Here is a 17,056-nt window from a genome sequence, read left to right on the forward strand (position 1 = left end):
ACTTTTTTTAAAATAAATAATTTTTGCATAAATTCGCATGCAATACGATTTAAAAGTTACAAATTTATTGAACATATACTTATAAAGTCACATTGACATTCGAATAAATAAACAGAAAACGGCCGCTGGCCCCGAATGCTAAGGTCGGACTTAAAATTTAAATGTGAATGACAGATTTAGTGGACATAAAATAACTTTAAACTATATAATATAATGAAACAAAACTTAATCATATAAGTAGTGTTTAAAACATTTAGTAAAGATGGCAAAAGCGGAATCAACTGTCAGAAATAACTTGGATTGCCTTAACGTAGATTTTATGCGATCTTTAGTTAAGCAATACACTGAATTAGTAAGTAAACATTGTTATGATGTTATACTGTATAGTTTATGCCAGTCATGCAGACATATTTTAGTTTATACTCGAGAAATAATAGCAAAGTATTTATAGCTATTTTATGTACAAAGGTTACACTAAAAATCAATGGTTGTGTGTCTCTTATTTATTATTCAGTATGGATCCGTATTTACGGAAGAATGTAGAGACACATACATAAATATATATCCTCTTAAATGAGATATCAAACTCTTTATTACTTTTTATTCTCATGTTGTCATGTTCATTACTACAATCATTTAATTTTCAAGGGACAATGGACGAGCGCGTTCTTCTGGGCGGATGCAGCGGCTGCTTCTAGTGGGGCTGCAGTAGCTAGTGGCGATGACGTCTGGTTACTAGCTAGTGCAATGCTCGCCAGAGGTGAGCTACATAGAGCAGCACACGCAATCACTTCTAGAAACTTACACAGGTATGATTAAAATGAAAGTAAAAACTCTTTAGATGTTATAATAATTAACTATTGCGAAAAAGTTAATTTTTATTCAATAATTCATTTTAGAAAAAATATATAGTTAGTTAGTAAAGTTATATATTACACAATAAGTTCAAATTTCTTAATACAACATAATATTATTTTAGTTTAACCAATATATTGATATTAGCTTAACCGATTGTTATTAATGGTAACGGCAAACATTTAACAGGACAAGAAATAACTGTGATTGCTAAGAAATAACTTATTAGAATGATATAGGGGATTTTTTTTTTTTAAGCATAAATATACTTTTAAATGGTTAAATTCAATTAATTTTCTTTATATTAATATTTTTTTTATGGATTTTCATACTTTGTTGGTAATTACCATATTTCAGGAGACATCTCCTCTGTCTCGGAGTAGCGATGCGAGCATACATATCAGTTAAAGAGCCTCAAACCACTCTCAGTATACTCGAAGAATGTGATCCAAATCTATTAGAGCCGAGGAGCATGGACCAGACCCATAATGTATGGAGATTTTAAACTTTATTTATTAATAAGCACAACAAACAGTAACTTTTTAACCACCTCCAAAGGATGTCCTCAATTTGTCTGTGTTTTTTTTTTTACATTTATTACGTCGTAGCTTTTAAAATATAAGCAACCACATAAATAGTCAAATGTTGTCTATCAAAAAAATCAAAGCCTTCAAAATATCAGATTTGTCATACAAAAACAGGGATTTCAATAAAAAAAAAAGTACTTTGTGAAAATAGTAATCGAAATAAAGATATTTTGTGCATTAACTGTAATCAAAAGATAAACACATTACTAAAAACAAATAATAACACTGGATTAGAATGTTTGTGTAACGATATGTTGAACTGATGTTTAATTTTCAAACAGTTAATTTTACAAATACAATGAAGAGTGACTTGTTTATCCTTTGACATGAGAATTCATTGAAACAATCTTTGTTTATGAACACTACATAACACATCACTATGTATAATCGGTTTTCATGTTTATATAGCAATATAATATTTGTATCTACTAATGTTCTCAGCGAGCCTTAGCCGGTGTGCTAGTATGGCAGGCTCGTGCTCTGTGCCTGTTGGAGCGCCGGGAGGCCGCGGCGGAGGCCCTCACAGCTGCCCTTAGGGCTGACGCGGCCTGCTACGAAGCCCTAGACCTTCTCTTAGACCAACACGCTCTCACACCCGGACAGGGTAACATAAAAATAGTCCCTTGTTACTGAATGCATACATATCTGTTGTAGATGTATCGAAACAACATGTCTTTTTATTTCTATCTGTCTGTCTGTTTGCTTCAACTTATGACTGAAAGAGCTTGACCGATTTTCATGGGTTTTTCACTGGTAGGTAGATGATATTAAAGAGTTCCATAGGAGACATTTATTTTAGAAAATCTTATTAATTTAATTTGATATTAATAGTAATAAGGAATAACAAATCACACATTTATATTATATTATCGTTTTAATCAGCTGTTATAACAATAATACAATGTAAAATATTTTGTTTCAGAGATAGAGTTGATAGAGTCGCTGCCTGTTAACAATCAGATGAGTGCCTCAGAGGCGACCTTGGTTAGAGTCGCTTATAGAGAGAGGTTACTGAGATACACGCCTCTACAGACGGCATCGCCCGACTCCTATAATAATGTATGATATACTTAACGATATGTACATAGTTAATTAACAACACACACACACACGCACACACTCGTATATAGTAACTACTATTCCATCACACTCGTGCAAGTGTCTATTTTTTATTAAATTAATTGATATCAAAACGTTAGTTATTGAAGGAATTATCATCATCACTAATACCTAAGTTATTTAATCTCCTTCACAAATATATTTAGTTCTCGATAAAATTTCCGACATACAAACACACATTACAGTTTGTATTGCGTTTATATATTTGCAGCAAATCAAAACAGCGGTGGAGCTAGCGAGGTCGCGCAGCGCGGAGGCGGCGGAGTCCCGGGGGCGGCGGCTGGCGGCGGGCGGACGCTGGGGCGAAGCCCTACGAGCGCTGGACGAGGCCGGGCCCTGGAGCTGCGCCGAGGTCCGCGCCGCCTGTCTCGTCGAACTCAAGAGGAGCTCCGAACTGTTCGCATTCGCACACGCTCTAGTGGACTCCTACCCTCAAGCCTGGACGGCTTGGTACGCCGTCGGCTGCTACTATTACCTAATAGGTGACTGTTATAAAAAGTGAATAGGTTTTATCCTCAAAAAATCTAATATCTGTTAATTATTCCAATAGAAGTAATGTCACTTGAAAAGTTTGCCCTTCGGTTGATTTTAGAAATAATTCTGTATGACATAAAGTTCAAATTCAAATGTGAAACAGTAATTCAACTAGTCACTACTAAGAGTACAGTACATATTGAGATCGGATAAAGGTGCTTGTGCCGCGAATAGCTTGTATATAATATAAGTAATCTACTGTGTATATTTCAGTGTGTGTGTGTATGCGTGTGTGTGCGTGTGTGTGTATCTGAAATTCTTGTGATTTTCGTTGTCACGTCCTATCAATGTGTGTGTAGGTAAGAGTGAGTTCGCCCGTCGCTACCTGAGCAAGGCGTGCTCGCTGGAGGCGGGCGCGGGCTGCGTGTGGCTCGCCTACGGACACAGCTTCGCCGCCGACAACGAGCACGACCAGGCCATGGCCGCTTACTTCAAGGTTCATTACAGCGAAACTTTGACCTCTTACTTGTCATTATTTTTATATCAGGCTTTTATTGTTTTATGTAAAGGATTGTTGATGTGATCTAGTTCGTTACACTTCTAACAGATGGCGTTACCAGTACCATAAAAATACCACATGCAAAGTAATACAGACAAATTTTTTTTTATTTAAATAAAAACTCTTTAATATGTCAGTGGTCATTATCTGTACGCCAGGCCAGCCAGTTAATGCCCGGCTGCTACCTGCCCTCGCTGTACGTGGGCGTGGAGTGCTCCTTGTTGAACAACGTCAGCATGTGCGAGAGGTTCATGTCGAGAGCTGCTTCATTGCACAGCAATGCTGAGGTGACATATATATGTTATTTTAATAATAAAAAAATCAATTATTTATTAAAGGAGTTTGGTTGGTCACTTCTATTTGCTTCATTTTATTTAGTATCCTATGTTATAATGCCAAAAAAAATGTTATATGGTCAATTTAAAGGTTCTTGTGATAATGGCAGATCACACGGCAAGTCAACGCTAGCCTTGACAACCTTGACGTCGTCAGTACTTTGTCAATAACATAATTTTTATCGTTCTGGTATTTTTTGTACAAATATAAAACCTCAAGAACGGTCGATGAATGTCGAATATTAATAAAAATGTTATAAGTTTCAGTAGCTCGCTTACAAAACATTCATTACAGCGAACGACAAGTTCTGTCTCACCGTGACTCAAGAAGATGTGAATTTCACATAAGAACACTACGTGTGCTCAGAGACCATTATCCGTACGAGACAGTCATGAGTCAGGGTATATTTTATATAAACTATAAAGGTGTTTTCAGACGGACAGTGTCGGCATAGAGACGGACATAGAGCAGCGGGGTGGGTGGGAGAGAGTGTGTCGTGTGGTGAGGTCCCCGCACGTAGCGCACGAGGCCGCCGCCGCCGCTCTGGCCGCGGGACATCCGGAACACGCGAGGGTGCTCTTCACTAGGGCCCTCCACTACGCCGGGCCCCCCGACCAGGTGACAGCTTCATTCATGCTATATTTTCGCTGACACACGTATTTTGTATAGTCGTACTTATCTCCCTTTGTTTTTGAATACTTTGATACGTATTACGAATATTCCAGTTAAACCCGTGCTGGGCGACCACTCTGGACGCGCTGGGTCACGTGAACCGTGTGCTGGGTAATCCGTCGGAGGCTTTGCAATGGCACGAGCGAGCGCTAGCGCTTCGCCCCGCGCGGGCGTCCACCCTCGCCGCCAAGGGGCTCTGCCTCGCGCTACTGGGCCGGGAGCCCGAGGCCGCGGACACGCTCCACGCGGCGCTGGCCAGAGACCCCGACCACGTGGTCGCCATAGCGCTCCTCGACGCCATCATTGATAGGCTGGACGCACAACTCACAGGTTAGTAGAAATACTGAGACGAATCCTCTCAGCATTCCATGGATTCACCGTGCGGGTGGCGGGTCCATCGTTGCAGGGAGTGGAGCTTCAACAGTGCCTGGGACTTGCGACCCAGGTGTAGGTTTAAGGGGCCCTATCTAACGAGCGTTAAACGCCTCCACCGTCCAATCTCCTATCTTTACCTATCCAAATTTGAAAAGGTTGGAAGGTTACAAATTATATATATGTATATATAAAACAATGCATTAGTTTGTTTGTTCCTCTAGCAAGTGCTTGCTTTACCTCACTAATCGCGGTGAATGTCCAGTTTGTAATTTATAATCTTCACAGAAGATAGTAGAACTGTAAGTGTAGAGTAACCTCCTGGTGACGTCACTTCCTGGTCACAATGACCTGAACCGATAGGGCCATTAGTTTACTAACTAAATTGTTTAAGTGTGTAAATTAATAAACCTTCATTAAAAAATAAATTTTTAATATGTTCTCGTGTGTCTGTTTAGAAATTTATCTTTTTCTTTGACGGTCCTCTAATAAAAACCTTTATTTCTTATATAAAGCACCTGGAACACGTCTAGTGTTTCCTTATCTTGAGTAGTAGTTGTCAGTCTCTCTATAAGACCTCCACTGATTTCCAGGGCGTGCACAGGTAGGGCGGGCAGAAAGTGTGATTATTTAATTTATTTCAACAAACATCAACAGCTTAGGACACAGCGCAGTGCTCCCAACTATTATTATCACAATTTGTTAATGAAATCACTTATTATGTGATTAAATTCTTTTAACTTAACCGGCCAAAATGAATAGTCCCCTTATAAACAACGGTTGAGGACTTCTAAAACTCAGGAGGCGCTTGAACACTAACACATGTGTAGGATTTACACACACATACACATATCTCCTTTATACAACACGAGGTTTGACGGGACGTGCTTGTATGGAGATCAAACAGAGGATAGTACGAGTTACGATCAGAATGTCCAGAAGGCGGCGCTAGTAGTAGTCAGATAGAAAAATGTTTCTGTTTGATTTTGAAAGATGATAGTTACTAAAGCAGATATTGAATGGAAGTCTATATCTCTTAAAATACTCATAATAATCTTGACTTCGAGTATTTTACTAAATATATACCAATGTAAATTATAATGTAGGGTACACAGCGTATACTTGTCTCTGTAAAGTACACGCCTCTGCATGTATTGCAAGGACTTAGTATAAATGCTTAGAAGGCGAATATGTAACAAAACTCTCCAACTAAAGCCCTATTATAGTTTACGCGATGGGAACCGGATCTTCTTGAGGAAAACAAATAATAAAAATATGTACCAAAAGAATTCCCGCTAGAAATCAACCATCTCACTAATGTTCACTCAATGTTGATTGTGATCTGGTAGTGTATTGAAAATCTCTTGTATTTTTATCACAAAAACTTCGTTTGATCGTTCATATCACAATATGCTTGCATCTCATCCACAGAGGAGGAGATCCCTCAGTTCGCTTTCCCCGCTGTGAGTCTATCTTCTCCCCCCGCGCCCCCCGCCGCGAGTGGAGACTTCGCCCCCTCACCCGCGGCGCCCGCCGGCAGGACCGACGCCACCAACACCTCCGACATGAGCATGAGCTTCGATTAGACGAAGACACGTCAGTATCCTTACAACTAACAAATGGCTGCCATCACAAACCGAACACGGCCGGTGTCACGTTCCTACGTTAAATTAATATGAGCAGGTTTATAAGATACAGTCTATTATAACGCGAAACGACGATGCTAAGTTGTGTTAAAGAAATAGACACAGACTAAAAGAATTAAATGTCAAACATTGTTTTGTTAACAAATGTGTTTATAATCTTTATGTAAATAAAAGATTATTGATGATTCGTTTGTTTGATTTTCAGTACTATGTTACCCAATAGATGTCGCTAATGCACGACCAATAGATATTGCTAATGTTAAACCCAGTGAATAGATGTCGCTAATGTAAATGCACGACCAACAGATATTGCTAATGTTATACCCAGTCAATAGATGTCGCTAATGTAAACACATGACCAATAGATATTGCTTATGTTATACCCAGTCAATAGATGTCGCTAATGTCATAACATTACAGAAATAATAATTGTACCTAATGTAGTGCACAATCAATAGATGTCGCTAATGCACGACCAATAGATATTGCTAATGTTAAACCCAGTGAATAGATGTCGCTAATGTAAATGCACGACCAACAGATATTGCTAATGTTATACCCAGTCAATAGATGTCGCTAATGTAAACACATGACCAATAGATATTGCTTATGTTATACCCAGTCAATAGATGTCGCTAATGTCATAACATTACAGAAATAATAATTGTACCTAATGTAGTGCACAATCAATAGATGTCGCTAAAGTAAACATTTCACTACTATGAGATGTGACCGATACACAAAATTACTGTCCCTTAGTTAATATAATCAATAGATGCCTCTACTGCAAATACAGGCAGACGGGTCAGTAGTAGAGTCGCTAGTCGCTAGTCGCTGCCATGGATTGGAATAGCCTATCAGAGACAATAATAATGAACAGTGAGGAGATTAGACGACTGCTCGTCGACTGCACAGACAATCTTATATGAAATTTTACGGATAACGCAATACGGCTGTCTCTGGCTTACTTTAAAATATTCATGTCTATAACCTATTCCTTTTAGGATGTAAATACTACTGATTTTGTTGCGGCCACAAACGAAATGAAAACATTTAAAAATAATTAGACCCATCAGCATGGGACTTCAAAAATATGGAAACACGATGGTCTTTCTTCCTCGGTGCCATAATTTTTGGTTTACAGAAAAATTGCTTATGTCTGAAGTTTGTTAGGATGTATATTTTTCATGCTCATAACCAAAGCATGGTTATGAGCATGAAAAATATTCACGAGCTGAGATTTTAAGGACTATTTAACTTCTCGTAAAGGAAATAAACAAAGACGGTAATTTTTTTATATAATTTATTAAATTTCAGTTTTTTTTATTCGCTATACGTTCTAAAATCAATTAAGCTAGTTAAAAATCAGCATTTCATACTCCATACTATATATAGTACGACACTAAAATCCTATAAAATCACAAGATTACAATTAAAAGCCTTTTTATTTTTAAAATGTTAAAAAGTTCAACATGTATCTTAGGCACCTCTGATTTTTTAAAATCTTCTATTCAGGCACAGTTCACTAAAATCTAATACGTAACGTCTCATTAAATACACAACAGAATAAAAAAACAATCAACGGTCGCCGAAACTGAAGCGATTTAGACGACAAGCAAAATCTGGATACGATCAAAACAATACAATCACAGGGACTTAATAAGAATCAACGAAAATAATAAAGTGGACATGGCTGACGAAGCGCCCAACTTAATAGCGGCTCGACAACGGTAGTGTAGGTGAGGAACAAGATGGCGTCCACCTGTCACGGTGACAGGCGACGTCAGGGTTGTCAGCTGACGCTCAGGGTTGCCAGAAGCCGGGGATTACGTTCGTGTTCCGTCGCACGTGACGAGTACTAACGAGCCATCCAGTCGTGGGGGGCGTCCTCCGCGCACGCCGAGCCGCTGCCGCTGGTGGCGGGCGACGGAGCCGCTGCGGGCGAGGAGTTCAGACAAATATATATCGTAAGGCGCGGTTCACTTTAATAGGAGCCGTCGTTACCGTCGTTAGACACGTTCCCGAAGCCGTTAAAGCCACCGTCGGCGGCCCTGGCGCCGGAGAGGTGCGTGCTGCTAGCGGGCGAGTGGTGCGAGAGCGCGGTGGGCAGCGTGGCGCTCTTGCAGTTCCGCATCAACGGCTTGTGCTGCTCGGCCGCGTGCGCCGCCGCCCAGCACGAGCGGCAGAAGTATCTAGCGTCAGATGTTCGTCAGGACCGATTCTATATTCGTAATCGGTGTTGGTTATCACAACTCACCTGAAGCAAACTGGCTCGCGGCAGAAGTACGGCCCCTGCTGGAGGTTACACACGGAACACATGGAGTCCTCGAGGTAAGGGTCCACTTGCACCTGGAACGACACAACGAGGGTAGGTTAAGTCACTCGACAGCTCGCCCCGCCCGCCTCCGGGTGTTTTACCTTCTTGGTGAACTTGTCGGTGCAGATCTCCACGTAGGCGGCGGAGATCGCTCTCACGTAGGAACGTACGTTGTTGAACGTGACGCGTCCGGAGCCGATGGGGTACTTGTTTTTGTCGGTGTCGATGCCTGCAAACGATTTATCCCATCAATACAAGTCTCACACCGAACAATATATATCCAATGATGACAAATACTACCAAAATTTATCAGATTTTAGTTGAACAAAAATAGCGAAAATACTGTAACGTCTCGCTCAACATTTCATCAGGTATAATTTGGACAAAAAATGTAGTGAAGCAGCGACCTGCGTAGATGACTCCCGAGAACAGGTCGTTCATGATGGTGGCGAGCCCGGCGGCGGACAGCATGCCGTGCAGCGCGCCCACGAATACCGTGCGCGCCGGCTCCAGGCGCACCGAGCCCGCCGCGCCGCCCGCACACACCCAGTTGGAGTCGCTCACCGCCCACGGGATCACTTGCACCTGGAGACGGCACAGGAACCCAACGATACTTCACGCTGATCACCGTTTCTCTATACTATATCGTCCGAGGTAGTTTCAGATTTGTTTTTTTAATGTTCAGCGTTACTTCCGGTAAGGTCCTACAAAGGGCCGATGCCGCTACCAGTAGCGATGGCTCAGTATTCAGCCATAATAATATTTTTCTTAGGATTATAGTATATTACTATCAGTACGGCACGGATGGCGCCACTTGCAACAGTTCTATTGTAAATAACCCGAGCCGAACTTAAATTAGCTCTACATTCATAGACTGATAATCGGCAAATAGTTGCTTGAATTATTCCTAGTAGTTACGAGTGTTACCTCCTTGGTGCGCATGTTCCTGGTGGCGAGGCGGTAGTACCAGTCGGGTCCGTCCCGCCGGCACGCCGCCAGCAGCGCCCGCACGCGCCGCTCGCCCTCCAGCGTCACGTACGCGCAGCCGCGAGCCGCGCCCGCCCCGCGCCCCGGCCACTCCACGCTGACGACATACTCAGTGAGAATAGCGAATGATGCACGGGATCTATACGAGAAACTTTGAAGATCCTGCTTTTAGCGACATCAACTTGAGAACCACAGATGGCAACCTCAAACCCCTTAAAATCTTTGACAAACCTATTGTTTTCTTTTATCAGAGCCACAACATCCAAGAACCTGTTCCAGACTAAGCAACACTACTCACCGCACTGGTTGGAAGTGTCTCAGCGCATGCATGAGCGCTTGCTCCGTGATGTCGTAGGGCAGTCCGCCCAGGAACAGTTTGGGCGAGTAGCCCGCGTCAGAGCCTCCGCCCCGGGCCGGCAGGGCGCCGTGCCACCTCACACTACCCTCAGTGCGGACGTTAGACACCACGCCGCCTAGTGACGCAATATTATAACTTCGGTTAGAGCGAGAATTAAGATTACTTAGAATATTCGAAACTTATTTCAAATTAAAAATATTCATTTAAATGAAACTAGTGTTATTCGGATTTACTACGCGGATTTTATTATTTAAAAACTACATAATCCCTGTTACTGACAGAATAGGCAACATCTTGAAGAAGGTTTCCATTAAAACTATTTACAAACCACATAAGAAAGTGAGCCAATTCTTGGGACCAATCAAGAGTAACATTCCTTTGCAACTAGCGGGTGTATACAAACTCGATTGTGACTGGCTTGTCATACATTGGACAGACGAAGAGGAGCATCGGTACTAGGGTTAAAGAACACATCTCAGACATCAAAAACAGGCGCGCGTCGAAGTCAGCAGTGTGTGAACACACAATGGACAAACCAGGCCACTACATTCGTTTTGATAAACCTCAAATCCTCGCTCGGGAAGACAAGTATATACCGAGATTAATTCGCGAGGCTATTGAAATTAAAAAACATCCCAATTTCAATAGAGAAGATGGGTGGAATCTATCAAACACCTGGGACCCCCTTCTTAAAAATATAAAATCCCATGTCCGAAACCACACCGCAGGACCTCAAGACACCGTGAGCGCATTCTACAGGCATCCAGAGCGGTACGCCAGAAAATTAAGAAATCGATGGCGGTAGATGATAAATAACAAGGCCAACTGACAGACATTCACACCTCGTCTGCCCGTGATCACGGTTGCTGCAAAGTAACCGAAACGTCGGGATTATGTAGTTTTTAAATAATAAAATCCGCGTAGTAAATCCGAATAACACTAGTTTCATTTAAATGAATACTTGCGGAAATCTTAGATCTCATTAAAAATATTCGTAGTATGTCCGAAGTGAGAAAACTTCTAAAACTACTTACAAAACGACGCCCGCCGCGCGATGCGAGACTCCTCCTGTGGCTGAGCGTGCGCCCCCTCAGGCGGCCAGGGAGACTCCACCTGCGGACACATGGATTAACAAAGAACCAACAGAACAACGCCCAAACAACGAGGACCAACCGTCTCGAGCGCGTCGCAGCTGAGCCGCTTGAGGTGAAAAGATTTACTCCTGGTCGCTGTGGGAGGCATCGCCATTGCCTTCTGAAACAAACTCCTATTGTATTCCTCCAGTTCATCGAAACTGACTTATTTATCATTACAACGTCTTACTAAGGAAGTCACGAGATCTGTAATCCCATGGTCATTCTGGTCTTCGCCCCAACCGCCGGGACGAGCGCTTTCACTGGTGAGAGGACAGTTCATGTAGTGAAATGCATACGTAACGAGTGACCGGTTGTTAGTCCCTTACCTGTAGCTGGCGTAGGCTATAGGATGTCGGGGAGGGAAGCAAGCGGGAGGCACGAGTGTGCAAGGAGACTGCGCCGCCGCTGGGCTCCGGGGCTCCAAGATACGACCCTTAGAGCCGCCTAGACAACCGGCCTGGAGGGGCTCCTGGGGCAGTGTTATTATCACAAACAATAAATTTAAATATTGCTAAAAGTCTGAATTAGCAAGTGGAGTGTGTATTCATGCATGCATATTATACCGATTTCAACATTAAAATCATCGATTTCGTTAAAAAAATACGTAAACAGGAAGTAAGATGCTTGTGAAGTCTTCCGCGTACAGTTGAAAGAGAAGACTAACCGAACAAGCTACTTACTAAGGACGCCGCATTTTGCTGCCTCTTGTCCTCGTCTCCCCAACCGCCTGAACGCATTCCATCCCTGCAAGATTCGCGTCATTAAATTTTTGTTCATAATATCCAATACAATATTGATATTCATCAATACCCGTATCCGTGAAACGCAACAGTTTGTGTCGCCTCCGGACTGCTCGGATTTTCCCAGCGCCATTCGTTCTCACCCTCCTGAGAAAATTATTACATTACAGGAATAAATTTAATAAAATTTAAGATTAAAAGAAAATGCGTTAAGATCCAATACATCTTTGGGATCCTATTTCCGAGTGCCGACTGCCGGAGTGGCATCTGCCTACATAAATAATATAGAATAGTCCGTTCCTGCCAATAGCCCGCCCGCGAGACTTGCCAAATAAGAGACAAAACTAAAGTTTTACAAGGAGATTCGGATTACGCGTTTCCAACTAGCGTCAATACATCGCTGAAGTGTTCGGAATGTAAAACCTTCAAGTCGAAAGTCGACAATGAATAAAAAATATACATGTTTCCCAACCCCTCGACAGGTCCTCAACGTTATAAATTACAATCCTAGACAATTCAGTAATACAATTTTGTCTCCAAGTTCAAAAGACCCATAAACACATCGGAGGGCATTGCGGATAAACACTGCAAGGAACATTACCGAGACGGCATCCGAGATCGCGACTGCTTCAGTATTAATGGAGCTAAATGGAAATTAAGATGCGGGAAATGAAAATCAATTGCAGGAGATAGAAATAGCGCGGGTGACGAGACTAAATTAGGTCGCAGCCGTAATTAGTCGCTACCTTCGTCCTGCCGACGATTAGCTGCGGATGTACGAAACGATTACAGCCACGTAGGACGTTATCGAAACTTATTTATATAGAGATCATCCACGCCTCCAGAACTATTTTTAAACGATCGATAATTGCGATGGAAACAACCCAATGGATAATTCAGCGACAGTTTCATTATCAAATATTAACGATTCTCCAAAAATACATTTTTAAATCTCCGCCCGCGACATGCGACCCCACTTTAAAAACTAACTCGACATTCCCCTACAATAAAACCATATAATAAATTATATCTATTTGACTTAAGTGCCTATTTTATTGCACCGGAGAGTGATTAGCTCGCTATTATTTTATGTAGTGTATTAAGAGTATCCAAAATCCGGCTTAGATTTCTGTGACGCGACGTAATGACGGTCCACGGTGATATGTAGTAGGTTTGAGTAATTGAACATTCAAATCGTATTGAGATACTGCAGTCGCTTCGGTTATTCGCTAATTTAGCTTAAATGTTTCAAATAAAATATGAATATGTCTAAATCCGAGCTAATGCAAGCAGGCGGTTGGCCGCGGGTGCATTACTTGGCACAACGCAGCCATTAATAGGGGAGCTGGCAGCACTCTCCCCAACATTAACTGGCATCAAAACGGATGTCGTACGGACATTATGAACGGACAATAAAACTGTCGAGTGCTTTGTACTCAAATATCGAGCCTTAAGATGCATTAAGCGGGACGTTTTTATGATACATTGGCTCGGGGCTACGTTATCCTCTCGCTCGAGATTCTCTAATATAAAAATTTACATTAAACTAACAGCTATATGTGGAGCAACATCATTAGAATTCCTATTCATCGCGAATAACTATTACAACATTGGCGCCCAACATGGGACTGCGTTCGATAGATACTGACGGTAAAAATCTAAAATATTATTTAATTTTGAAACTACCTCCTCTAAAATCTATATCGCAAACTCCAACTTGCTCTTATAAAAATATGCCCGTTACAAATGTAGAGCTATTTCAGATCGCTATCTATAAACGACCAGACTGTATTATTACCGATCTAATGGATTTAGAATTCGCGTATCGGTACGTTCATCTGGAGGGTAGTTACTTAAATATTTTAGCTGTGCCTTATATATATTTTGAGCATTTATTATGAATTTTAAACAGTAGCCTCTTTTCGAATGTACTTACTCTGTTTGTGGTTGGAGTCGCAGCCTCCGCAAGTTGCGAGGTATCCAGCCCTAAGAACTCTGCTAGCGAGCGGCGGTTCTCCCTCGAGCCGCCGCCCCCGCGGTTGTTATCCTGAGACATTCAAAATAAATGGACCCACAAAATTTAAAATAGTAACGAGGGAAAAGTAAAATATTAGTAACATCATTAATCAACTGAAATTAGACTTCAAAATTATTAGTTCACGGGTAGTTTCACAAAAATTATATTAAACAATGTAGGTATATCCTAAAAAACTTGCGGGTAGTCGATTTTTTTAAATGAAAACGTAGGTAGAATATTAATTAAATAAAAAAAATTCACTAACCTGATGCAAAAGCGGCATGAGTGCCGCAAAAGTTTTCCAAAGTTGTGTCGCTAGACTGGTCGTGTATTAGTTAGGACTTGTTGCCTCCTCGGCAGCACACCGCACACTACACCCGACTACGAACGCTGTGAAGCACGAAGCCAAACTCACCCTTCCACCACCCCTACCCCCGTCTGTCACATCTTTTAGACACGCCCATATTTATCGTCTCTTATTATTAAATTTGTCCAAAAAGTACCTAAAATTTATTTTAAACGTAATGAAATTTTTATTGATAATTTTAAGTAATTACGGAAAGAAAATTATGACATAAATTATGTTATTTGTAAAAGAGGTATCAAATTGTCTGATGATATTTTCCCGCCGATTGTTCTGATTGGTTAGTTTGCGGTGGACGGATATTTTATTAAAACTGGGTACAAATTATTTAATTATAAATTAAAAAAACACTTCCTGCTTCTTACAACCTGCCAGATTTATAATGAGTAATAAGGAAGAGTAGTGAAAATAAAGACTGAGTTGATTTCTGATATTTAAAAAAAAAGTAACAATGGAATTAAATCCGGTAAAATATTTTGCTCGTTTTACGTAGAAGATGTCGGATACAACCATGTTATTTATATCCATGCCGGAAATGCTAGAGAATTTGTTTAAAAAAAAAACTACTTCTACTTATAAATATGAATGGCTTTCGTAATTTTTCATAAAGTTTAGGGTATAATCATTGTTATGTAATATTTTAGTATAGACGTAACTGTTCTTAGGTCGTTAGTGATAACCCGATAGGTATGTGGCGTTATAAATATAACGCCTTTTACAAAATAAAATGTTTAGCAGTATAAAATCTGTTCAACAATGTATATCTCAAACGTTGAGTATTATAAAACAGTTGAACTTGTCAGGTTTTTATGAAGTTATTGGGATAGATTTTTTTTTCAGCAACAGAATGATACAAATTAAAATAAGGTTTTTTAGTCTGTAAGTCACGAAATTTATATTCTTCATATTCCTAACATATTTTATAAATATAAAAGGTTTAATCGTTTAGATTCTCTTTTATTTTTAAAAAACGAATATGTGAGTATTAATTGTTTAAAAAAAACAAATCCAAAATGGTCAAACGTATTAAAAAATACTTTGCGTTTTGTAAGACGTTTTGTCAGAACATCTTTCTCGACAGAGAAATTTATATTAAGACTTACGAGTATAACACTAAACTTATAAACCTACATTAACAAAAATAAAGAATACAATAAGTCGCGGGAAATATTTTTTCTTACGTATACGTTGATCAAAAACATTAAAGATAAACTGTAAGAAAAAATACGACTTAAAAGAAAACATTTTGAGCTACAACTTTGGTCTATTATTTTAATTCAAATATTGTGTTAATTTGTTATTTCTTTAAATAAAATATAATTTTAAAGTTTTCTTAATATTTCCATATAGATTTTATTGCAACTATGTATTAAATGTCTTTAACGATAATTTTGGTAATTAAGTTTTAACAGAATCGAGATATTATTGGTTCATTTTTAACGAAACTACTTCCGATTGCTGCTTTAATAAGTGGGAGTCAACAAAATATAATATTACTATATTAAATTATATTCTTATTGAGTAGTAGTAGTTTATTTTAAGTTCGAATAATATTTTCCCTTTGATTATACGTTTTAAAAACTCCTTATGTATATAATAATCAATATGCTATCAGGAATGCTTTAAGCATTTAAGTCATGTTATAATAAAATTTTATAGGTTTAGTTTTTTCCCTGCCCGTCTTTATTCGGGATGAATAGTTTAAAATCATAACGTTTAAATAAACGTCACCCAGTAATTTGTATGACGTTTTTAATTGGCCTCTGTCTGACAGATAATAACTTCAGATTCAAACACATACTTAGCTGTCATGTATATTTGAAATACAGAGTTTCAATATCGTTGGCAATGTCAAGGTGCTGGTGAAAATATAATTAAAGTCTATGATATCTAAGATTTTCGCGAGTGTTCATTTAAATGAAACTAGTATTATTCGGATTAACTACGCGGATTTTATTATTTAAAAACTGTGTCACCTCGTCTGTCCGTGATCACGGTTGCTGCAAAGTAACCGAAACGTCGGGATTATGTAGTTTTTAAATAATAAAATCCGCGTAGTAAATCCGAATAACACTAGTTTCATTTATAATTAAAGTCTTCTTTAAAATAAAAATGAAAATTTAATCATAATGATAATAAGAATTTACTTCGAATTTACATATAAATAAACGCTTTTATACCATTCGAAAAACACTTTAAATTTTCCTCCACAGTACTCAAGATTATAATTGGACCAACAAATAAAAACGTTGACATTGGAAAAGTGTTACACGAAAAAAAATCTCGTTGGCAATATTACTCAGTTTATTAATCCAAACAACTTGAAAATTTATTTAAATCATACCAATTGTTTTTTTTAATAATGTTAAAACACAAGTTACAAAAACGAGCGGAACCGCTATTAATGAGAGAATTCACTAGGATAAAACAGCCTAAATAACAATTATTTTCAATAACATCATCTCATTTTTATTGTCTAGTTCGATCTTGTGATCAGTTTCGTCACTTGCGACTTTT

The 17,056-nt window shown here is 39.6% G+C and overlaps 2 protein-coding genes across 3 annotated transcripts; one reads left to right on the plus strand and one right to left on the minus strand.

The window, feature by feature from the left end:
* The first annotated feature begins 104 nt into the window (after positions 1–104).
* On the plus strand, positions 105–6,805 carry LOC116769301 (cell division cycle protein 16 homolog). The gene is made up of 11 exons (XM_032660350.2): positions 105–352; positions 649–809; positions 1,213–1,345; positions 1,884–2,046; positions 2,365–2,501; positions 2,773–3,043; positions 3,395–3,531; positions 3,753–3,881; positions 4,366–4,548; positions 4,656–4,932; positions 6,406–6,805. Exons 1-11 carry the CDS (start codon positions 263–265, stop codon positions 6,558–6,560), a joined length of 1,836 nt encoding a protein of 611 aa, XP_032516241.2. The 5' UTR covers positions 105–262; the 3' UTR covers positions 6,561–6,805.
* Positions 6,806–7,945: 1,140 nt separating this feature from the next.
* LOC116769275 (cytoplasmic polyadenylation element-binding protein 1-A) lies at positions 7,946–11,794 on the minus strand. Of its 2 annotated transcripts, XM_061528266.1 has the most exons (11): positions 11,745–11,788; positions 11,606–11,678; positions 11,456–11,533; positions 11,317–11,395; positions 10,223–10,397; positions 9,865–10,021; positions 9,345–9,522; positions 9,039–9,166; positions 8,878–8,969; positions 8,625–8,812; positions 7,946–8,555 (listed from the first exon to the last, which is right to left on the minus strand). In XM_061528266.1, exons 3-11 carry the CDS (start codon positions 11,528–11,530, stop codon positions 8,479–8,481), a joined length of 1,149 nt encoding a protein of 382 aa, XP_061384250.1. In that variant the 5' UTR covers positions 11,531–11,533; positions 11,606–11,678; positions 11,745–11,788; the 3' UTR covers positions 7,946–8,478. The 2 variants fall into 2 exon arrangements, with proteins under 2 accessions (XP_061384250.1, XP_061384253.1); XM_061528269.1 differs by having other exon boundaries at positions 7,946–8,812; positions 11,456–11,536; positions 11,745–11,794.
* Positions 11,795–17,056: the final 5,262 nt, after the last annotated feature.

The sequence above is a fragment of the Danaus plexippus genome, chromosome 5 (assembly GCF_018135715.1).
Source record: "Danaus plexippus chromosome 5, MEX_DaPlex, whole genome shotgun sequence".
Taxonomy (NCBI): Eukaryota; Metazoa; Arthropoda; class Insecta; order Lepidoptera; family Nymphalidae; genus Danaus; species Danaus plexippus.